At 34.9% G+C, this 25,321-nt stretch overlaps 1 protein-coding gene across 40 annotated transcripts in view; it reads left to right on the top strand.

The window, feature by feature from the left end:
• Window positions 1–25,321, top strand: part of RIMS1 (regulating synaptic membrane exocytosis 1) — a 312,275-nt gene that overhangs the window by 175,572 nt on the left and 111,382 nt on the right. For 22 of the 40 annotated variants that reach the window (XR_014691617.1, XR_014691618.1, XM_084514967.1 and 19 more), the window contains 9 exons: window positions 6,444–6,490; window positions 7,649–7,761; window positions 8,742–8,872; window positions 9,189–9,360; window positions 9,491–9,647; window positions 11,254–11,325; window positions 16,407–16,563; window positions 19,764–19,889; window positions 24,174–24,236. Coding sequence is in view for 38 of the 40 variants with exons in the window: in XM_084514967.1 (XP_084371093.1) it covers window positions 6,444–6,490; window positions 7,649–7,761; window positions 8,742–8,872; window positions 9,189–9,360; window positions 9,491–9,647; window positions 11,254–11,325; window positions 16,407–16,563; window positions 19,764–19,889; window positions 24,174–24,236 (1,038 nt within the window). In the remaining 2 variants the exon portion in view is untranslated. The remainder of the gene's footprint in view (window positions 1–6,443; window positions 6,491–7,648; window positions 7,762–8,741; window positions 8,873–9,188; window positions 9,361–9,490; window positions 9,648–11,253; window positions 11,326–16,406; window positions 16,564–19,763; window positions 19,890–24,173; window positions 24,237–25,321) is intronic. The other 18 variants (XM_084514968.1, XM_084514948.1, XM_084514941.1 and 15 more) reach the window with 4 other exon arrangements.

Below are 25,321 nucleotides of genomic sequence, written 5' to 3'. Positions count from 1 at the left end.
GTATTTTTCACAATTGATTTGCACAATTGTTTATTCTACACTTGTCCTTGAACATGACTGTATTGGGACTGTTTTGAGCAATCTTATAGGATTGAATATGAATCACATATTGTAAATTCACACTTAGATTGCAGAAATGTGTGACACAGTTAACGATAAAAAGTGACTCTTGGCTAGTTTAAAAAAAAAGTTTGAAAGGTTCGAATCTATCTGTAGTTTTTCACCTCCCCAGAGGTCATGTGCACTCACTGTATGTCTCTAAATACAAGTGTCCTATAGTTAGATGGTAAACTGTTTCCTAGTTATGAACACAGAATTATTTCATTATGAATGCGCTAGATTTCATTGAAATTATAATTTTTGTGTCTTAATATGGTAAGTTCTTAGTTTGAGAAACAGAAAGCACGATTCATTTTCTTTCTAAAACATTCTCTTACATTTATTTTACGTCAACTTTTGATGTTTGGTTTTGTACATACTGTGCAAGTGTAGCTATATTTTGCAAATGAGCTCTTCCTTTTTAACGACAATTGCTATTAAAAGTACTTAAATGAAATTAACATTTGTTGCTAATTTTAATTGTGAGTTTGACCTTTTAATGGAAAGTGAGAGCTTGATGCAATAAAAGTGGTTGTTTAGGGCTAAAATTAACATCCAGATGGAGACTGTGGGGGAGTAGAAACCTTATTTTACATTCTTTAGTCACAGATAGGAGATATTCCTGTCTGCAAACTTCAAATTCAGTCCTTCAGTCCATCATCATTGTAATTAAAAATAAAATGCCATAAGGAGATTTTTGGAAGTCTGTTTTTTGTTTTTTTTTTTAAATATTTAAGTCAGCAGAAAATTAGTATGTTGATAATTGGACCTGACTTGAACTTTCAATTGAACAAAAACCTGAAAAGTGATTTGTGCAACTCATATAAAAATAAAGTGCTATAACGACATTTTAAGCAGTGAGCTTTAGATATCAGTATATTTGCAAATGTCATGTATCATTAGACTTTTAAGGTAACTTGATTATTTAAAACAATTTATTGTAGTTTATGAATTCTATAAATAAAATATTTAAAAAAACGAACATATTTCAGTAATGTACTCTTGAAGAAAAATCCAGAGAAAATACCACAACTGCTGTACTGACTGAGACACAGAATATGAAGGGCATTCAAAAACAAAGACTGCTTTTAAATCTAAGCAGTGAATTTTACACCCAAAAAATGCACCTGGACATAGGACTGATAAAATGTAACTTTTTGCTTTAGATGACCCATCATGCATATTTATTTCTGGACATAAGCAAAAATAGAGCACATTAGACTACACCTTTATTTTGAGACAAGTGGAGTCTTGGCATGGAGATGTTTATGTACTATAATAATGCTGTCCTTGTAGAGTTGTGTCCTGACAGGATTTTTTTTCTTTTTCTGGGAAGATCAAATAAATATCTCAAAGAGACTAGAGCAGGCAGATTTGAAATTTAAAGATAACTTCCTTCTCCAATAGCAATGAGATAAAGTTGTGTTGTTTTATATCAGATTGGGATTTACCCATCTCTTATCTAAAAAGAATAACAAAAAACCCATTCATTTTACAACAAAGAAAATCCTGATGTTAGTGAACAAAAATAAATAAATAAATAAAATACTCCACATGACTTTCTTGTTTTGTTTGTTTTGATTATAATCTATGTAGATTGTGTTGTATGATGGGAAACGGCTTGCTTTGGACAGCAGACTACTTTTCTTTTTACCTCCTACCTTCTTCTTGTCTTGTTATCCAAACTATACAGTCATTTCAAATTCATGATAGTGAATTTTACTGAATCCAGCAAATCTAGTACAGCAAAGTTTTGTGTCTACTGAGGTGCTGACTGGCAAACTAGCTGCTTGATAAGGCATTAAGTGGTAATCCATTACACCTAAAATTCCTGTGAGGGAATAGGTTCCCGAAAGACCTGAAAAATGATATTTTGTCTGCATAATTTAAATGTTTTCATCTCTCAGTATTAATAATGCAAGTAATGTACCAGCATATTTAATGGTCTCTTTTTAAAAAGTCCTAGCATATTAGGTCTAAAAAGCCCAAATTTAACACGGTTTGGCTTGAGTGAATAATAGGAGGAGTGTGAGGCCACCAATTAGACAGCTGCAAGTTACAAAATTGATGTCTAAACAATTTGCTCAGGCTTGTAAATTTGGATTTCTGTGTCTATCAGCAAATGTAATTTTGAGTAATGGATAATTGTAGGATGTTTATTAGAGAAAAATGTGAAAAATGTAACACAATTAGCAGATGAAGGCATAACAACAATAAACAGTATAACCGCAATAGTACCATAAAAACTCCATAGAAACTAATTGACATTAATGCTGATGATTGCAAACACAGGGTAGGTAAGAAACCTATAAAAAATAGAATTAATGGGTTGGGCATCTAAAAACGAGGGGGAAAATGACCTATAAATATGCATACGATGTGAGAGGCTATTAACATAAGATAGCGTAGAAAAACCTCTGGCCATATGCTGGTTGGGGAAGAAGCCTGGCATGGTAACTAACTCACTGTCTCTTGTGTGTTCTGGTGACCTCATATGGGATAGTGCAGGTAAAACTTTTTTTTTTTTTTTGTCTCTGTTTTCCTTGTTGGATGGTATTTATATTTGATTGGATTTCCACAGATAATATTGACAAAATTGTTGCTTCTCCAGTGGGATTCAACTGCTCTGTGCTTGGACTCTAGGTCCTTGCAAGGAGGTTGAATCTCCATAACAAGCCAGGCAATGCTAAATGTCAGACAGTTGCTCAAGTAATATAAATAGTGCAAACTGCAGATCAATGTGCAGGTTCTGATAGAAAGGAGCAGTTTTGGAAGTAGGAGGATGAACACTGGAGACGGGTACACTTTGTAGGTTATAGAAGATGAGCAACCTAAGGAAGTGTGGGCTACAACCACCTTTGAATTTGGTTCATCTTAAGTGATTAAGCTGTTAACTGTAGTCCTCAGTGAAATTACATCTGTGGCAGTGTATTGTGAAACAGTGATCCTCACAAACCATAGATTTGCAGGCAGCAATCTTAACCTAAGTTGGGTTTGATTTAAGGTATTCATAGAGGTGTGGAAGGATCAGATATAAGATATTCATATATAACATTATATAAGAGTACAAAAACCTTTGTGTTTCAAGGTAAAGATAAAAAGATGAAATTTGAGGTCAGCAGCTCTTTACCAGAATGTTTCTGACATAAGTTTTCTGATGTTTGCATTGTTCTGGTAGAGGAGTAAAATTCTGTTCTGATTTTAAAGTGATTGTGCTCCTTCCCTTCCCTTCCCTTCCCTTCCCTTCCCTTCCCTTCCCTTCCCTTCCCTTCCCTTCCCTTCCCTTCCCTTCCCTTCCCTTCCCTTCCCTTCCCTTCCCTTCCCTTCCCTTCCCTTCCCTTCCCTTCCCTTCCCTTCCCTTCCCTTCCCTTCCCTTCCCTTCCCTTCCCTTCCCTTCCCTTCCCTTCCCTTCCCTTCCCTTCCCTTCCCTTCCCTTCCCTTCCCTTCCCTTCCCTTCCCTTCCCTTCCCTTCCCTTCCCTTCCCTTCCCTTCCCTTCCCTTCCCTTCCCTTCCCTTCCCTTCCCTTCCCTTCCCTTCCCTTCCCTTCCCTCCATTTGCTTTGACTAGTCTAGGTTTGGATATTTTAAGTCATAAGACTTTCTGCAGTCCAAAAATAAAAGTAGGCTAGATAAGACTGATCTGGTTACTTAATATGCTTTGGATTATAGTTTCTCTTCAGAATTTTCTTTAATTGAAATGCTAACTTTCAAAAGTAAAATACCACTAATGCATTTGATTGACTTGAATACACCAGGCTCAATATAATATAACTACTACAGTATTTAAGAAATATGTAATATTTAAGAAATGATTATGTAAACTGGATTATTGAATTTGTAAGAAATTCACATATGGATACAAGTACAGTTCTGAGTTATTTCATATACATTTTGAAGTCATTAGCAGAAAGCAGAACAGTTACAAATGTTAGAATATACTGCCACTAGTTAGGTGATCTATACTGCATACTCTACTTATTTGCTTTTTATGTCTTGTAGTTATGTGTGTAGCTATCTTTAAACAAGATAAATATATCTGACATACTTTTAAGGAAATGAATATTTTCTATCAATAATTACTTAAAAAAAATTACAAAAGCTCTCTCTTGTACTAGTTTAGTGATTTCCTGAGAGTGAATGAGCTTTAATGTGGGCATGAATAGTGAATATGGTGAGTGGGAAAATTGTCAAATAACATTTCAGTCACAAACAATGCATTTTGTCTGGAGTTGAAATTTATGTTCTAATTTTCACTGTTCATGTGAGTTTGTCATAAAAATTATAAGGAGTTCAGAAAAATACATTAAAACATTGCACTTTCATTTTTTTTTCCTGTCTGCTGAGTAAAGTTTTAGAAAAGATCTGATTATTTTTGTCACTTACCTCTATCTGGTTAGGACTTCAGTATTGCCATCTCTAAGTGAGGGAAATACTATCAACTTGACCGTTTGTTGGTATTTTTTTTTTTTTTTTTCTGGTGTAGCATCTTCATTCTAGTAGCTGTAGTAGCTGTTTTTTTCCTGAATTGTGTGGATCTGATATTTGTGTCTTATGTGTTAGTCTGATAGTGTGAAAGTGCTTTATTGTAAATGTAAATCAACTCTTAAGTGCTTATATCTGTAATTAATACATGTATTTGGGGCTTATTTGTAGCTTTTTTTCCCCCTAATGTATTGTGGACAATAATGAAGAAAAATGGAAACAAAATGTATTTTGATGCCTTTCTCCATCCACCCAGGTGTGTAGGGTGCACTTTCTGTTTCGAAACATTCCTTACACATATGAGCCCTCATCTAAATATCCTAAATGTGACATTATTACCAGCAGTGCTATACTGCAGAAGAGAGAGTTCTTATTCTAGCACAAGAAAATATCACAAACTTAATGCCCTATTGAGCATAAAAATAGTTTGAAAAAGCAAACTAAATATTTAAGACTGATGAGAGTTTCCCTGGAAATTGAAAAGAAAAAATGCTAAGAAGTCTGCACAACAGTCCTGCACAACATGTCATGTGTTTGTTTCTGAGGTAGTATTACGCCATGTCAAGAGCAAATAATGCAGTTGTATTTCCATGAGTTTGAGGAAACCACGGTACTCCTTACTTACAAAGTCAAGGGAAAGAGAAGAGTGTCTTTGTTAGTGATGTGAGATGCAAGCTAAAGCAAAATGTTAACTTGGAGCTGAAATAGCCTTTCTTAAACTGTGTGCAAGAGAAGATTAAAATGCAGAACATGAAAAATAAATTGAAGATCAGATGATTGGACATTGTTACCTTTCTTTTCTGATTTAAGTGTCTGTTTCATTTTCACAAGTAGCATTTATATGACCTAGGAGTCTTAGTTTTATTGACTTCAAAGTTGGTATGGTAATGTTTCACTGAACAGAATGCCTGAATGCCTTTAAGAGTCCCCAGCTTTAGACTTAAAATCTTTACATGTTCTTCAGAAATATTACTGTAGTTTAAATTTTGGATTTTTTTTTTTTTTTTAGAAATATTTTCATGTAATCCACTTGAACTTTGTTTCCATTTTTCTGCTCTGTTTTGCTAACATTTGTACTGTAACAATCATTTCTTGCTTTTGCAATGTGTTTTCTATGATTGCTGGGAACAGGACAGAACAAGGAGCTATCATCCATCATCCAGAATTTTATAGGAGAGTAATTGTGTTGATATTAAAATTTCTACAGATTTTTGTGAACTTAACCAGTTTGATTTTGATTATGCATAAATATGTGTTGGGTGTGTTTATGTTGAAAAAATTTCCACACGTTTGTAATATGCTTTCAAGAAATGTATTATTCTTCTGTTTGTTTAACTTTGCTAATGTTGTTTGCTTTTTCTTTTTATTATTATAAGACATTTTCATCAGTTTCATTCCGTGAACTCCTTGAGGCGTTTATATAAAAATTACTAGTGAGTTAATCTATGTCTTGTGTTGTTTTTTTTTTTCCTTTTGTTTTTCTTCCAAGGAATGGTTGAGTGTCAGTAGCTCTACTTTTACCACCATTCTGTTCATGAAACCTCTCTAGAACCTCTTTTATTATAAAAATAAAAGAAACCTCTTTTATTATAAAAATATTGTGGAAGCCATCCACAATATTATCATTGTAGTGCTCATCTGTAGCTCCTCACTTTGAAGGAAGGAGGAGTTTGCAATGTTAAGGTTTTCATGAGTCCTAGTGGAAAATAGTGAACTGTATTTAAACATTTCCTGTCTTTCCACATAATCCAGTAGAACACAAAAGAAAACTGTATTTCTAAAAAAATGTCCTAGATACATATTTGTTATAGCAGGAGATCCTCTCCCTTGTTCCTAATTACTTTGTGTATGTTCATGTTTTAGTGATATTCCGCGGATTCCTGAGAGTTCTCATCCCCCATTAGAGTCCAGTGAGTACACACTTTGTTTCTTTGCCTGACATGATCTTGTACCCCATACAATCATTTTGTCTATGAATTTTCAGAATGACAGGCACTGGGAGACTGCATTGTCTTCAGGTTTTTATATGACAAAATTCAGTGTTTTTCAGTCTTGTGTTTTAAAAGTGAAATGATAGAGATTTGATTAAAAGCTGTATAGATTTCAAATGCTAGTAGGATTTTATTGTTTTCTCCTATATCTTCTGTTTTTAAGCATATCAGTTTATGCCTGTATAAGCTGTGACCCAAAACAGTTATTTAATTTACTTGTCCTAACATAAGTGAGGAGACAGGGGAAGGGGATTGCCAAAGGTACAATTGGTGTCAGAATTTCACCTCCTGCACCATCCAGCCTAGTTCAGAGATCTTGTTTGCTGTGTCAGAAAACGTTCCATAGTTGAAATTCCTGATGCTTAAAAAAAAAAAAAAAAAGTAAACAAAACTAAACAAACAAACAAACAACAACAACAAAAAAACAACGGTGTGTGTGTCTTTTTAGCTCTTCTATTTGAAGTCTGCCATCTGAAGTGTGTGAAGGCCATGAAGGCCATGGCTTCCACCCATTTCTCATCTGAGCCTTGTCTGAGATGCAATGAGAAGTGTTATCTAGGTCAGGATCCTGAAGGGCCTCCTAGGCCTGTTACCCTGCTCCTTGCCTGTCATGAGGTTTTCCTCACTCATGAGGGCTCTGCTTCACTGGTGGAGCAGCAGTGTCCTCTATGCCTGATGTCTATCTTGCATATCTTCTTGTCTCTGAATTTAGACAATTCAGTAGCCACCTGAGGCTACTATACAACAAATGTGGGTTTATTCATCAGAAATTTCAACTGTGCAATTCTGCAAGAGGATAATATTTTATTTAAAACATCTGATAGGGTGTGTTAGATGAAGAACACTTTTAATATATTATTAGAATAAAACAAGAAATTTAATCTGATGTAAGAGTAGCTAAACTGTCTTTTTCACCACCCTGTCTACATCGGCTTAACACCTTTCTGTATATTATCACATTAATACTGTATATAAAGACAACCTTTATACAATGCAAAGAAAAATCATTTAATCAATTACCCAAATTTGCTTTAAAATTTCATATGGAAAGTTCATGTGTTTCTCACATATTTTTAGGTTCAAGTTCTTTTGAATCTCAGAAGATGGAAAGGCCTTCTATTTCTGTTATATCTCCAACCAGCCCTGGAGCCCTAAGGGATGCACCACAAGTCCTACCGGGACAGCTTTCTGTGAGAATATTTGTTTTTTCTTGAGTTAGTAATGAACATTTTCAGATGTTGTTCCCTTAGCCCTCTGACTTCCCAAGGTCTATTGGGAAGTCAATGGAAATGGCTGTTATTGGTGTCTTTCAAATGTGTGAGCACGCACTCACTGTAGTCACAGTGGATGTAAAGTGTTGATTTAATACACGAGTGTGCAGGCATTTATGTTAAGAGGAGCACATGAAAGTGTCTTGCAACTTGTCATTCTGTACCCTCTACATTGAAAAATGTGACTCTTCTGTACCTGCAGATAACAAACACAGTACCACTTTATCTTCTTTATGAGAGCACTTAAAGAGCTATGTATTTGTTAATAGTAGCATCATTCAGTAATACACTTCAATTTAGATGCACATCACCTCCTGGAATTCTCTGTAATGCTAACTGAAGCTGTGCTTATTAAATATACCGTAAGCACACAGACTTTGTTTTGTACATTCTTATTTTTCATATTGATTATATTAATTTTTAAGTACACTCAACAATTTTATGCTATGATCCTATTAGGAAATAATTTAACTGCATATTATTCTTTCCATAAGAACATTTGTAAGGTGGAAAATCAGAGCAGACAGATTTCTGCCATGTTTTAAGTTTAGCTGTAGTCAGGGCTTCCTGTTTAAAGTATAGCTTTTAAAGTGCAGAACTGAGACAGTGCTGACTTAAATGGACTCACATGTACAAGATTATGCAGTGAGTACAATAAGCAATATAGGAATAATCAAGCACCACCATTTTATTCAGCTTTGATAAATAAAAAAGTCTCGGTGTATGCCAACATCTTTTCCATCTAACAATTAAATATTAATGCAACAAAATATATCTTAATGTCTCTTGGAAAGATAAATACTACTTTTACATTGTGGTTGATCTTGTGCACTGTGAAAATTCTAGGTGTATTTTTTTTCCATTTTCAATAATGTTTTCTGGTAACTTGGTTCTTGTAGGTGAAACTGTGGTATGACAAAGTGGGACATCAGTTAATAGTGAATGTTCTTCAAGCAACAGATTTGCCACCAAGAATAGATGGACGCCCCAGGAACCCCTATGTAAAAATGTATTTTCTTCCAGACAGAAGGTATTATTTCAGTTGAGAAAATTATATTTTTCACTTACTGAATAAACTTTCAAATGAATGAATTATTTTTAAAAATTTGTTCTATTTATATTGGTTATAAAAAATCACACTTGATATATGCAAGTCAGTATTAAATTAACTCTGTGGATATTTGGATGAATGCAATCCACCACAAATACACAGTACAGTAAATACTTTTTTCTCTTTTAAGCATTATCAGATCAGAATGAACAACACCAATAATTACTGCTGATGAGTAGATGGCATTCTTTTGTAAATTGTTATTGGAAATAAATCACAAATATTTATGTTTCAGTGATAAGAGTAAAAGGAGGACCAAAACAGTAAAGAAAAGTCTAGAGCCAAAATGGAACCAAACTTTTCTCTACTCGCATGTACATCGTAGAGATTTTAGAGAACGAATGCTTGAAATAACAGTATGGGATCAGCCAAGAGTACAAGAAGAAGAGAGTGAATTTCTTGGAGAGGTGATATATACAATCACATTTATCCCAAGTTTCTCATTCGTTTTTGAACAGATATACATATATATATATACTATATATGTGTTTGTGTGTACATGCCTTTAAAATTAAAACCTGACAATTTTTCTACTAGATTCTTATAGAGTTGGAGACAGCACTTTTAGATGATGAACCACATTGGTATAAGCTACAGACACATGATGAATCTTCACTACCTCTGCCTCAGCCATCACCTTTCATGCCAAGAAGACATGTACATGGTGGAGAAAGCTCTAGCAAAAAATTACAAAGTAGGTCCAAATTCCATTAATGATTTTAAAATTTTAAATTAAAAATGTTGGTTATGGTGTAGTGATATTTATCTTACAAGGATACAAGGTAAAATCTGTAGACATAATGAAAATGTATGCCAAAAAGAGACGCGAATTAAGACATTAAGTCAGCATGTCACCTGTGATGCATAACTTTCAAGTATACAAAAACTGTTTGAACTGGTTGGTTTTCAGTAGCAAAAGAAAATTGGTCAAATACTTGTTTGCATAAATCTTGTTTTAAAAGGAAAGATGAAGTTCATGATTATTAGATACATTTATAGTAATTAAAAGCTTTTTATTTTAAAAAGAAAGGCATTAAAGCTTTGTGAGTTGTAAAACATTTTTCATCAAAAATTAGTTTCAGCCTCTGATATTCTTTTTATATGCACACACCATATATACAATCAGATGAGAAGTCTACTTTAGCAGCAAAGAGAAAATATGTGCTTATAGTGGGGAGATACAGTTGTTCTGGAGAGTCTTAATTCAGTTTTCATAGAATTATAGAATGACTCAGGTTGGAAGGGACCTTAAAGATCACCCCAGTTCTAACCCCCTTGCCATGTACAGGGATGCCACCCACTGGATCAGGTTGTCCAGGGCCCCATCCAACCTGGCCTTAAACACCTCCAGGGAGGGAGCATCCACAGCTTCTCTGGGCAACCTGTGCCAGTTCACTCTCCACTCTCTGAGTGAAGAATTTCCTCCTCACCTCTAACCTAAATCTCCCCTCTTTAGATTAAAACCATTCCCCCTTGTCCAAAATCAGATAATTTTGCTCAATCATCTGACTGAGCAAAAAGTCACTCTCCACCTTTTTTTATAAGCTCCCTTTAAGTATTGAAAAGCCACAATGAGGTCACCCCGGAGCCTTCTCTTGTTCAGGTTTGTATGATTTATACTAAAAAAAAATTAATATATTGATATACTTGAGTGTTGTAGCCTGTCAGTTCATTTAACTTGAATAAGGATTTATTTAAAAACAAGAAGGATGTAGGGCGTTATTTTAAAACATGCTTTCAAGCTATTTTTCTTCTTGTATTTAAAAATAAGTATTATTAGTTCCAGCTAATGCATAGGAAATGATATGCATAGGCACATTCAGGAATGAATTACAGAAATATGACACTACTGTAATTACTGCATGAGAATATGTATAGAGATAGCAATCTAAAGGTTAGTTTTCATGAGATATTTGAACTTTTCTAATAGCTGTCAGAGCTGTTTCCTCTTCTCTTTTCTCACCATATGCTGCCACCTCTCCTTTCCCATTCAGCGAGTTGATTCAGTTTACTCAACTCACTGAAATATCACAAAAGCATTTTGCTTGTTTAACGTGAGCTAAAGTAACCTAGTAGGAGAGTACTGAGGAAGGAGAAGGGGAGAGGAGGCTTCAGCATATGTAAGCTTTTGGATTGGCTCAGTTGTTTGATGAAACTTCATGGTCACTGCAGTTTAGCTCTCTTCTATTGTTTAGAAATAAGTCATCTTTTCAATTGTAGTGGTACATTAAATGAACATATTTTTACGTTTCATAACTCAACCAGATGTTCAGGTATTTGTTTACCTTACTGTTGTGCAGGATCTCGGCCAATCAGTGATAGTGACATCTCAGATTATGATGTTGATGATGGTATTGGAGTTGTTCCTCCAGGTGCGTGGGTGAACAGCATGGTCCTGCTTTCTTCTTTCTTGCTTGATTTTCTTTTTCATTCTTTTTGCTTGCTTTTTGTTTTTGTTTTCACTTTTTCATTATAGCATTGAGGATGCCGGTTTTGCAGAGTGCATTGTGGAAACAAAAAAAGTTTTCCTGATTATTCCATGGTAACTTTCCTTCTAAAAAATGGTGAATTAAAAGGTTCTACAGTTCATTCACTGGTATTTCTTTTATATATCATTCTTCATATATGAACCACTGGATGGTTCAAACTGTTAAATTGTTTACTGCATAATGTTCCAAGCATTATTAAAAAGTATCAGTTGAACTCAAAAAATATTTTAAAACAGCGATTAATGTTTCAGCATCGATTGCAAACATTTTTTATTTTGCTTTTTGCTTGAAACTTAGATGTAATGCAGTCTCCCATGGTCTTTATTGAGAATGCATGGCTATAGATGAAGATGCATGTAGCATGGCTATATCTTTTACAGTTTTCTTGAGCATTCATGAACTATCATTACCCTAAATGTTCATAAATATAGTTTGTATTGTGGTTAGACTTTAGTTCATCGTCCTTTTCATATTAAAAATGTTAAGGGTCATTTTGGATGACAAATTTTTTTCTACTTCTATTTGACTGTTGTTGCGAGTCAGATGAATAGATTTCCCAGTTGTCCCAAACTAAATGAAGAGTTACTATTTCATTGGCAGCACTAAACCAGTTTTTCCCTGGATATCCCTGATGACAATTGCTGAATTAAATCATGGTGGGATTTAGAAAGTTCTCTATCTTCCTGATCTGAATTTAAAATAATGTGATCATTTATTCATTATATAATGACTTCATAATCACCGTGATATACTTTTGATGTCTACACAGGCAAATTTTACTTCCTTTGATGTGTTTGGGTTCTTGCCTTATTTCCATACAATTTCACATAAGTTACTAAGAGGGAAATTTGTTCCAGTATGTCTGGTAATGGTATTTGATTCAATGAAGTAATTAATCTTGATACTTTTCACATCAGCTAAGAGAAAGGACATTTAAAATTAAAATAAAACATAGGTTCTAAAAAGGTGTAGGCCTTCTTACATTTAAAGTTTCAGCATACATGTTAAGACCAGGGACATTTTTTCAGCTGTCCATGTGCCATTTGAAATAAGATATTTTCCATCTGATTGGAAAAATTCAGAAGTGTTTGTCTGAACTCACTGGACTCTATTCTCTGGGTCAACACTTGAGTAACTATGATTCTGATAGCAAGTTCTTAGGATTGTGTGTGCTCAAGTGTGCCTTTGGAGAATGCATGGTTCCAAACTTTCTCAGATATCACTGCAGAAAATTGCTAGATTTCATTGGTGGATAGAATCTGCAATGCCCTAAGAGTGTCTAAACCGAGCCTTGAAGGGCCTGTTGAGGAAATTTCATCCACTTAGGTCAGAAACATTCTGGCAGCTGATGTGACACAGTACAAAATTGTCTATTCTGATTTTAATGGATATATTTTTTTGCCAAATGTGAATAGAGAGTTCGCCTGTTTGTGATTCCTGTGAGATGCGTTTAAGTGTGAGGTTTTTGTTTACAGATAAGACATGAATTCTTAAATGGGGGTTTAACTTTATGGGGCAAAGAAAATTTCAGTCATCAACCCCTGATGTGTGACAGAGTAGACAGCACATGAAAATGTATTTTGCAATGAGAGCTGGAAAATGCCACCAGTCCCCCTGTCTACCAAATTGCTCAAGAATCTTAGGCAAAAGTTAATAAATGTGCCTAGGCACCTAATTCAAATAAGCATTTCTACCTATCTATATACAACCTTCCTTAGTTGCTAGAATCTTCTAAGACTGTAGACTTGATTTGCATTGAATGAATACTACAGTATCTTCTCCATCTAAGAGTCTCCTCTGCTAAATCTAAGTTGCATTCAAATTCCTTGCTGTGCTGCAGGGTCCTTACCCCTTCTCTTCTCCTGCCCCCCACACCACGGACCTCCATAGAGCACACTGAAGTTCTTGTGTGATCCAGGTTTCCACACATCATTTTCTTGCAAAGTGTGTGTGTGAATGAATATCCACATTTCCCCCATAATGTGGGATGATGAAGCACTCTTCAACCATTTTGGCATTGCCTCTGTTGAGTTCAACCAGATTAGTCTAGGATTAAGATACTCCTTCTCAACAAAAATAAGAATATCAAAATTGAGTTTACAGCATAGGACTCTAAAAATATTTTTAAGCCCCTTTTCCTTCCTTTATTATTTCCTTGCCAATGTTGTCTGCTGTGTTTTTTTATGTAAGGTAAATAAGTCCTGTCTTTATTAAAGGTATATTTGTACAGTTGATAATTTATTAATTGTCTTGAAATGTTCAGAAGAGAATGAAGTTAATTTGCCTTCTTAATATCTCAAGATTTCCACAAAGGTTATTGCTCAGTTGTTAAAAGACAGACATGTAACTACAAAATGTAGAAGCACAAAAGCTCAACTTGATCACTGCTATAAGCTTGAAAAAAGAATGATGAAGATATTATGTATCCATGAAGTTGCTGCAAGTTCTTAAAACTATAATTTCAAATGTTAAACCAATTGCTAAGGCAAATGCAGTACTAGCATTTAGTAGTAACAAGTAAAACTGTTTTCATGGACGTTTCAGCAGCTGCTAAGAATCCTTCTTTGTACATGGAAGTAAAGATATATGTAGCTGCATCAAAAGTAATGGCCAGTTTATAACTTAAGGATACTTTAAGGAAAAAAAAAATCCCTTTTCATATCACAAATGTGTCTTATCTTCAGAATAAGTAACTCTTCAGAACAATTTATTCTTCTGTCATAAATGAACCGTATAAATGGTTGAACTGTGGTTACCTTCCTGTAGCAGCAGCATAATATTAGCACAACACCTTGTCTCACCATCTGTATTGTCTTTAAAAAAAAAAAAAAAAGTTACTCTGAAATCAAAACATTGTATAGAATCATTTTCATCATCCATGCAGCTTCCATTTTGTGTCACACCTGACAGTTTCCCATGAGCAACTGAGAAACTTCTTCTGCGTAAACTACCATAAGCTTTATTGCTGCTGCCATGCTGGTCCATGCAAAAAAATTCTCATGCACACTCTGGAGAGCACAGAGCTTTTGTATTTGAGGATATAAGGAAATGTTACTGTTGCTGTCACTGTCATGGTCACTATGGAACTTTGAATTCAATTCAACCAATTTGACAATACTTAAATTGATACTTAAGATAAGCATTACTTGCTATTGCTCTGTCTGTTCTGTAAGGTTTGTGTACGCCCAATGCACAAGTTTTAGATATTGCTCCCCAGATAGCTCAGCTGTGAAGGAATATGTAGGGTGATAGTATCTTCATATACCAGATGTTTAAGGATAATCCTATGTATAGTTTTTTTTAGGTGGGCTAAACTGAAATTTATTTTTTAAAACCTGAAGCATATTTCAGTACAGTTGTCTAAAGCTTAGAAAAAAAGTTTTGGATTCCTTTTGTTTTAGTGTTGAATAAAATGTACACTAGTGTTTCTTCTATTAGAGAAGACAGGCTTTTGCATAAAACTTTTTTTTTTTTTTTCAGAAAATATGGCAATTTTCAGAACATACAGCTCAGATTTAGTCACCCTGGGAGAGGGAACGCATCCGTTTTTGTCATGTAATCATTTGTCTTCTTCTGACAAAAAAAACAAACAGACATTTTCTGCAACTATCTTAGTATACAAAATGAGGGAATCTCCACTGAAGTCCTGAATTAGTTCCCATTTTGATTCAAAATTTGCACCCAGTACTTGTTCTTAGATCAGGGATATCCTGATATTTCTTTTCAGTTTTATTACACAACCCTGAAGCACTTTTTGAGTAGATAAGATACTCTAGCCTCACAGTGCATCAAATCCTCTAAAACTTTGAAGTATTTTTTGTTGAAAGGTTGATGAATCTTGGTCCTTACTTTCCACGATGCCATCAACTTTTACAGGCCTATTTTGCAGTCAGTGCTCACTAAACCATTGCTATCAAGTGGCAGGCATTTGCTGTTTATATAGCTACTAATGAGATCTCCCAAAAGTTTTTTCTTCATGCCCTTCTCTGTTTCTCAAAGAATAATAAATACCCAGCCTCCCCAAACTTGTGTAACATCACATTTTAAACATGAAATCACATTCATATTTCACATGTAACTCAGTGCTGAAGACGGTGCACATATGCATACACCATTATGGTCATAGAATCATAGAAAAGATACCCTCTAAGACACCCTCTAAGATATATCAAAAGTCATGCTGCTTTCTATTTCCCTGACTGATTGACCACCCCACATCCTTCTCCTTCAACAATTGGAAGAAAAATGTTATTTCCCATGTTCTGGCACCAGCTCTGGTTATTATGAAGATCCAAGAGTTGGACAAAGTCATAATAGACTTGCATATGTTTGTCTTTATGCATATGTTTTTGACAGTAACCAGAAATTCTGTAGTAAAACTGTATAATTGTCTTTTTTCAACCATGTCTTTTTCCCCGCCTGCTTTACTTGTCTCATATTTGTAGAAGGAAATGTATTGAACTCTCAGTACTGTATAAAAGGTGGACACAGTTCTGGAAGCTGTGATATTATAATTTATAAGCTATATAATCAGTTAAAACAGTCTTAGAATCCATTGGATGACAAAATGCATAATCTAGTAGGTCCCTCTTGTGATTTTTGTTGTTGTTGTTATTAAGATGAACCTGTTAAGTAGTAGATTTTCTTATTTTAGTCATAAGTTAAATACAAGTTACTCTGGGTACTCTTTCCCAAGTCAGAAAAAGGGTTCAGTCCTTTTTCCCACATCATCCAGTGATTACTGAAAGTCTCCTCAGTTCCTCTGTCTTTGTACATACAGACATTTAAAGGTAATGCTATTAATTTATCCTGGCTGCATGATACGTCAAGATGTACAACAGCTGAATGACTACTTGAAAGTTTTGTAAGCATTTGGATGTGTGTTCCTGGAAGGACTAACCACCTGAATTCATTCCAAACTCACACTTTTATTCTCTAATTTCCTTTTGTTGTCCTCTTAACAGTAGCTTATAGATCTAGTGCTAGAGAAAGTAAATCTACAACGCTAACTGTGCCAGAACAGCAAAGAACAACACATCATCGTTCACGTTCCGTATCTCCTCACCGTGGCGAAGATCAGGGCAGGACCCGTTCACGTTTACCAAATGTGCCATTACAGAGGTAGGCATCACAAGCAAGTGAAACTGGGTGATTTCAAGTTTGTGTAATCTGTCAATGGTACCTGTTTACTTATCTCCTCTTCAGCATTTTCTCTCTCTCTCTCTCTTTTTATTTTTATTTTTACAAAAAAAATTGTATCTCAGTTTAACTGTGTGTTATTTGAACTTGATGTATGCACTTATTAATTACTCAAGAGAATCCATGAGATGAATAACTTTAAGACTTATCTTTTACTGATATTTTCCCTGTGATTCATCATCCTTGTTTGCTCTACCACAACTAGTACATGCAACTAACACATGGGTTCAGAAATGCTTTTCAATCAGTGACTGAATCTTATATAAAGTCATTTATGTATTTTTGTAGGACAATAAATTATGACATGTATGAATTGTATAATAAATATGAATTGAACTTCTCTCAACATAACAGCAGTTTTAAATTACCTATTCTATTTATAATTTGACATTCTTAATGGAAAAAGTAAAATATTGTTTGCAAAATCAAGCAGCGATTTATAAACCACTCTTTTCTGCATCTACTGCTTTTCATAGACAACTTATTAATGGGAGGATACTTTCAGACCTTTTCATTTTCATTCTTTATGATTTTTTTGAGTAGTGCCATATTAGACAGTTTTAACAACAAACTTGACCCACTTTTGCTCCCTTTATTGTCCAGGGCAATAAGCTTTTCTTGCAATCTCTCATGGAACCTTAAATATTAGACTAGTTTTTACCAGCTTTCATTTCCTGTGGTTTCTAGGAAACTTTGGTTTTGAATTACAGCAAGAACTCAAACTGTTTTGTTGGTAATTTTATTGCCCACTAGCTGTGGTAGTACACTGGAAATTTCCCATTTTTAGGTTAATTTTGTGTACAACATTCTATGCTACAGTGACATCCTTGTGCATTGTTTCAGGATCTGTTGGAATTCCATTACTGATCATTTAATACCATGCTCTCCTGTTGTCTGCAACATCTTTTTCTGTCGTTTGCCTCTGGTTGATATTGATGCTCTTTGGAAGATGACGAAGATAATGGTAGTGATGAAAATATAACTATTCAGAAAGAGTCAGCAAGAGTGGTTAAAGCAGGCTTTGAGTCTCATGGATAAAGTGTCTGAGGTGTTTCAAAATGGTGGTATATTTTAGGAAACCAGCTTCTTCTTCCATTTGAGAATCCTGATGATCCTGCTTCTGCATTTCCATTCTTTGTGTCATATGTGCTGTCCTTGTACACTGAAATTATGCGTGCTTCTTAAGTTCCTGCATGCATCCCCGTCTGTTACTTCAGTTCTTTTAGATAAAATTATTTGACTGTCCAACAAAATCACTTGCTGTAGCACTTCAGTTATACATCTTCAACAAAGAGGTATGGCTGTATGTAAAAAAGACTTTGGCACAGAGTTCTCTTTTTATAGTTGAGAGAATGAGACTATTCTTCATCCTTCTTTTGCAAACATATATATGTGTTTTTGTTGGAAAACGTCTGCATCCTCCTATCTATAAGCAAGATGCACAAACAAAGTATTTCATAGTCAACCCCAGCTATCCTTTCGTTTTCTGCTTTGAAAAATGAGTGCTTCTTGTTTCTATGGCAATTATTAAACTAAAGGAAGAATCTGCACTTCAAAAAAAGAAAGTAATTTATTTTCTTGTTCTTTCCCATATGAAAAGAGCTTTAAATTCCTGTCATAGAGATGAGAGCCTGCCTGAAGTTAGGCAGAATCATTTCCTTTTCTGTATAACACACAGTTTGGAATTAATAAAGTCTGCTGAAAATTCACATATTCACAAAAATTCCCCAGGGCTTGGTGCTGGAGCCGGTCCTCTTTAATATCTTCATCGATGATCTGGACGAGGGCATCGAGTGCACCCTCAGTAAGTTCGCAGATGACACCAAGTTAGGTGCGTGTGTCGATCTGCTTGAGGGTAGGAAAGCTCTGCAGGAGGATCTGGATAGGCTGCACCGATGGGCTGAGGTCAACTGCATGAAGTTTAACAAGGCCAAGTGCCGGGTCCTGCACCTGGGGCGCAATAACCCCAAGCAGAGCTACAGGCTGGGAGAGGAATGGTTGGAAAGCTGCCAGGCAGAGAAGGACCTGGGAGTGATGGTGGACAGTCGGCTGAATATGAGCCAGCAGTGTGCTCAGGTGGCCAAGAAGGCCAACGGCATCCTGGCTTGTATCAGGAACAGCGTGACCAGCAGGGCTAGGGAGGTGATCGTCCCCCTGTACTCAGCTCTGGTGAGGCCGCACCTCGAGTACTGTGTTCAGTTTTGGGCCCCTCGCTACAAGAAGGACATCGAGGTGCTTGAGCGGGTGCAGAGAAGGGCGACGAAGCTGGTGAGGGGCCTGGAGAACAAGTCCTACGAGGAGCGGCTGAGGGAGCTGGGCTTGTTCAACCTGGAGAAGAGGAGGCTCAGGGGTGACCTTATCGCTCTCTATGGGTACCTCAAGGGAGGCTGTAGCGAGGTGGGGGTTGGCCTGTTCTCCCACGTGCCTGGTGACAGAACGAGGGGGAATGGGCTTAAGTTGAGCCAGGGGAGTTTTAGGTTAGATGTTAGGAAGAACTTCTTCACTGAAAGGGTTGTGAGGCACTGGAACAGGCTGCCCAGGGAAGTGGTGGAGTCACCATCCCTGGAAGTCTTCAAAAGACGCTTAGATGTAGAGCTTAGGGATATGGTTTAGTGGAGGGCTGTTAGTGTTAGGTTGGAGGTTGGACTCGATGACCTTGAGGTCTCTTCCAACCTAGAAATTCTGTGATTCTGTGATATCCTGTCTCACAATATCCTAAGAATATATGGAGATACTTGAGCTACCTGCAAAAATTTGACAGCCCAAAATGAACCATTAAAAATCTGACTATGAAGATACAAATGCACAAAACAATTTCATGTGAGCTATTATAAATTCTTGTGTTTTCACAATAGTTCTTTAAGTACAGGCTTGAAAAATACTATTAATGAGTCCATCAGTGTACAAAGAAACAGTGCTCTAAAAATGGTAGAAATGACTACTGTATACTTAAAGATGGATTTTTTATCTATTTTTTAAAAATATGTATGTTTTTTGAAAGCATATATTAGCAATTTAATGAATAAAAGACTCGGTTCAATCAACTTGTACACTATAATTGCTCATTAAGCTGTATTATTTATGAGAAAAACAAGATTATCATACATATATCTGCCTTTCAGGAGTTTAGATGAAATCCATCAAATGAGAAGATCACGTTCTCCAACTAGACACCATGATGCCTCCAGAAGTCCAGCTGATTACAGATCCAGAGACATGGATAGTCAGTATTTGTCTGATCAAGAAAGGTACATCATCAGTCTGAACTTGGAAGCAAGTTTAGAAATGTCTTTGTTGGTTTGCTTAATTTTAAAGTGTTTATCAGAAAACCGCAGTCTGACAGTAATGGACAGAAAATCATCCTAATTTCAAAAACTAGTCATAATTAAGTTAACTATGCCTCTTTTCTGGTGAAAATGTGCACTGGGTTGACAGTAGTAGCAGGTGTCTAGACTAACGGTTCTTGGGTGTTTGTCCTAGAGAACTCTGCTGTTTACTTCATGAACTTCAGCCCAGAGATTTTTGCCAGAAAGCCATAAATCCACACGTATGCCCTAACTATTGTTGCAACACAGAGACCACAAACATATTTGTCTGTTTTGGAAGTCAGTAAAATACCAGGCATTACTTCCTACTACTTGGAAGTTGTATATGCTATAGTTTGCATTCCTATATTAATAAATTTTGGACATCTGCCTTATTTGTCTCACAGCATTGTGCATAACATTCTGGTGAACTTGGTCCAATACACATGTGTAGTGAGGATAGTTATGGTGCTTGCAGTTAAAAAAAATATCCAATCTTTGATTCTTTGATGCTTGACACATGCATATACCTCCCTGGAATGTATGCAGAAGCTACATACGCTCCTCAGAGAATAATGTGTTCTCTAATAGGCATTTTTTTCAGTTATCTACAAATATCTTCTAATAAAAGAAGGAAAAGGGGATTTCTGCTTAGTTTTTAGCTGAAAGGAAAAACAGACAAGGTTTTTCAGTTCGGTATTTTGGAAACAAAATGGTGACATCACATGAATTATCAGTTTGTGTGGTTCATCTTTATGCACAGAAAAATATCATATAGCTAAATTATAATGGCAAACTTTTACTATTCATATACAATCAACTGTCCTAGTAAAGTCCCATTTTTTTGCAGTATGTTTCTATTTTTTATGAGTAACAGTGACAAAACCTTTCTAAATAATACAGTAAATTTAATATAGCAAACATGTTCTGTAGTGATGTGAAAGCATGTGAAGGAATACATATAAAAATCTCTGGAACTCTTTGTCCAGTTTTTGAAGCAACACAAAAAGAAATTGAATAACAGATGGCTTTTGCAGTTAAACTAGTTCAGTTTTGTATATGATCTTGCCTGTTTTGTTTTGCTTTGTTTTGTTTTGTATTTTAAATATGATAACACACATATGGGAATTAATGGTTTACTTGGAACAGTTTAAAATTCCAGTGTCTTAGTTTATCGGCAAGAAGTATGTACTAAGTTGGATTTTGTATTGAATTTCCTTTCAGAGGTGAATTGAAATGCTTTTTAACTGTAGTGAAATCAGATATAGAGTTAAGCTAATTACAGTAATTTCCCTTTGTTGCAAATACTTCATGTTACTAGTTGTTATAGGTAGTGATACATACAAAGTCTTCCTGAAAATATGTATTGAATAGTTTTCTTATTCAGCAGATTTGGAAGAGACATTTAAAGGTAGCTTTTGTCACTAGAAATAAGTATGACTGTATAGAAGATTATCTTATAGTAAAGCCTGGAAACATGATATAAATGACAATATGTGCATGCAGTGTGCTTGGAGAACAGGACTTGCACTGATAATTTTTCAGAGATAAGCCATCAGAAAAGAGCACAGCAGCAATGGGCTGTTGAATTTGTTCTGATGAGTAGGAAACAGATTTCAGTTCTCGGGTGTTCAGAAGACACTTTTCAGAAGTTAAAAGATCAGATGCGAAGACAGGATTTGCAGGATTTAAACAGGGGTGCCTGTACTTAATCTTCTTCAGTCATAATCTGCACTGGTCTCATTTTTTTCCATTTTCATTTTCTTTTCCTCAAGTTTCTTCAGTTGTTGAAACTGCTTAACTCTTGCAGATTTCATTGACTTTCAAGGAATTTAAGTAGCACCACAGGGAGGATCAAAACAGCTTTTGTTTTTGATATAGTTGTTGTGAAAGCACATCCCCCAACAGTTTCATTGTTGATGTGAAATCCTCTTTCACATCTTGGCATTTAAAATATATATATTTTTTGCTATTATTCCTATGTCTTAGTATCATCATTAGTGCAAGTATTATGTGTTGCTCATTTGCTGAACCCCTCATCAAAACAAGTACATTCTTTTAGATTCTCAACATAAATTTGGTTTGGAATGTATTTTCCTGATAGTTGCATGGCATAAATTTTAGTTGCTGAATACTTTTGATCATTTTTTCAGTGATCCTTTACTGGTCCCAAATTAATAGTGAATATTTTGAGTATTTTTTTGTAAAAATAATTGCTATAGTCTGTTACAAAAGCATATGGTGTGATACACTCCCAGTGGAACTGATTTGATCACTTTACCTTTTTTATATATGTTTATATAAACATATATATGTTTATAAATATATATAAATCTGTTAGGAAATGCTAGGAATACCAGAAAATCTAGCTAATCAGTATACTTTGCTTTGAATTTAGGATAATCATCTGATTTTTAAGGAGATAGCACTTTTCACTTTTTAGTGTTTGTTTTATTCCTAAATAATATCTGTTAATCTGAGTCCTTAAATATTCCCATTAGAAAACCCTTGTTTTAGAATAATATTTTTTTTATTTTAAATGTCTCCAAAACAGTCTTAATTTGTTGTAGAACTACCAGTATCATCTTATATTATCAGTAATATATTGCTAGGGGTTCTCTTTTTTTTTTTTTTTTTTTTTTTTCTTGAGGCTTTCATGGTGAATTTACTGTTTTCTACCCTTTTTTTTTTTTTGGATGAATTATGTATTACTGTTTGCCATGGGCTCATTAAAAATGGGCTCTTTGGCTTTGGCTCAGCAAAGGTAGAATAAATATTAACAAAGTACCCTGTGATTTAATGTGAATTTTGCATCTGCTGTCTTTTAGATTTTATCCTGCTTCTCCAGATACTGTCTCAGATATTAAAGCAGTGCATGAAACTTCTTGTATATAGTGTTTTGATAATAATTTCCTCAGTTCTTGCAAGAAAATCACAAAACTCTTAACTAATTACAGAAAATTATAACTTTTTCCTAAAATGCACATGTATTTGTAATTTGGAAACTTACATATAAATGCTGTCAGTGCTCTAAGATTAGGAATGCAATTTTTGCTTTAAAAAAATATGCAAAAATCCAAGAAAACAATTCAGTTCACCTTTAATACATTTTGTTGCATCAAAATCAGGCTAGTGGTTCCAGATACAAACTTAAATCTCAGATGTGACTAACAAGCCATTGTTTTAGTCTTCCTAGTTCAGAACTTTAGATAAATATTACCTAAGCTACATCAAGTAAATAGGTCAGTTTATAATGGTATGAAGTACAGAACACATTGAAAAAGTGCTACTTTTTACATTTTGTAATCTTTTCTCTCTCTCTCACCATAGTACTTCATATGATTCCCAGCTTCTTTTAAAATACCATGTTTCCATGAAGTTTAGCTTTACTTTCATATTTACAGTAATTTGAAAACTGGGGGCTTTGTCTTTCTGATTTTGCTGAAGTGCATAAAACTACAGGATTAATTCAAGGGATATTTCATACCATAATCATACTTACCATAGGCATAAATATATATTAATTTTACCATCTTGCTTGGATGTAATGTGTTTGGTTGCATTAAATGAATAATATAACAAATGGCTGATTTTTCTGAATTGGAAACAATAAGAAACAAGAAGTCTGGCATTTTTTTTTTCTTTAGTGTTGCATTGCAAAATACTCCAAAGAGCTATCAGTCAGAATTTGTATTTGTCCAAACATAATATTTCCAGTGAACACCTATTTTTCCCTAAAGTGTGACTGGTTACTCTTTCTATAAACTGCTTTGCAGTGCATTAGTAACAAACCTTCCCTGCCTTTTTTCATGTATACTTTTGTGGCTTATAAAAAAACAAAACATTTTATTTATTTATTTATTTTGCTAAAGTGTATCTTCATGAATTGATTTATGAGAAAGGAGGTTATTAGAGAAATTTAACTGATTTTGGGATTCCTGACAGAATTCATGAAGAACTCTGAAACAGTACAGAATTTTAAAGGGAGAAACTACAAAATTACATGCTGCAGTGAAAGGATTTGCTTGAAAATGTAGTTACCACAGGCATTTTTTTGGCTCACATTCTTTAAGTGCAGTGTGGGTTTGAACATTAGCAGGCTATGTATCTGGATGGAAGTTTCTTGTTTCTTTTTATGTTTTTATTTGCAAATCATTGGCATAACCCATGTCATCTAATGCTTCATAATTCTATCTGTTTCACTCACCACCCATCCTGTCTGTGCAGTGAGCTTCTTATGCTGCCCAGAGCAAAACGAGGAAGAAGTGCAGAGTGCCTACATACCATCAGGTAAATACAGGAATCTGGTAATCATCAACACCTCTGCTCAGTTATGTATGCTTTGTGTGCCCAGCATCCCAGTATGTACAGAACTTCCCAGTATGTTGTGATCCAGGTGTCAGTTATTCTTTTTTTGTTTTGTTTGTTTTAAATCAGATCAAGATGTGTATGTATGTTTGTAAACTTCCATAGTAAGGATTGAAGCAGCTAAAGAATTTCTGATTTTGCAGTTGTATTTTGTCGTAAATTATCTGTCCAGTTACAGAAGTCCTGACCACCAATGCATGGCAGTGTTATTATAATTTCAGACGTTCTTTTTGAGTTGTTTTTGTTTGCCTTTATTTCCATTTATTATGTCTGTATTACAGTCAAGCACAAGCCAACAATCTTTACTTGTGACACCAAATCTCACAGTGACTTTGAACATTTGTAGGGAAGAGCAAGGTGCTTAAGGAGAGTGTGATTTAAAGGCTCCCTCACACTGCCAGATTTGAGGGGTTTCATAATATTTTTTTTCCTTTGAATTTGATTTAGGCATAAACTTTGCAGTTTGAGCTCATCTTCAATCTTAATCTCTCATCCCAAATCTTGGAGCTCTCTGTTTTAACTGTTCTGAATGCTGAGAAACTAAACAAAAATGAAATATCTTAATCTAGCAAATATAACTATGGCCCCCTTGTTTCTTATACCACATCTGTTAACTCTGTTAATAATAAAGGTCAGATTGTGTCAAAAATATTCAATTTAGAATCAACAAAATTGTAAGGTTAGTGTTCTACAGGTGTTACAAATGAAGCAGTTATCTATTTTTCCAGTCAGGAATTGGGTGTTACTAAGAAATTTATGTTGATGCCGTATGTTTAAATCTTTTAAAATCATTTAATGTACTTTTTCATTTCCGTTCTGTAGGATTCATCTCTATAGAGTAGTTTTTATTAATTTGCCCTGGCTTGTTTTAATTCTCTTCATCAAAATAGAAAAGAGCATCAAAGATGCTGTGATAGGGTTCTGATAAACTGTTTAATACTAAAATAATAAATACAAAAGTAAATAAATAAATACAGTAACTCTCCCAAAACAAACAATAAACACAG

This window comes from Aythya ferina (genome assembly GCF_964211825.1).
Source record: "Aythya ferina genome assembly, chromosome: 3".
NCBI lineage: Eukaryota > Metazoa > Chordata > Aves > Anseriformes > Anatidae > Aythya > Aythya ferina.
This window is presented reverse-complemented; position numbering and strand designations above follow the sequence as displayed.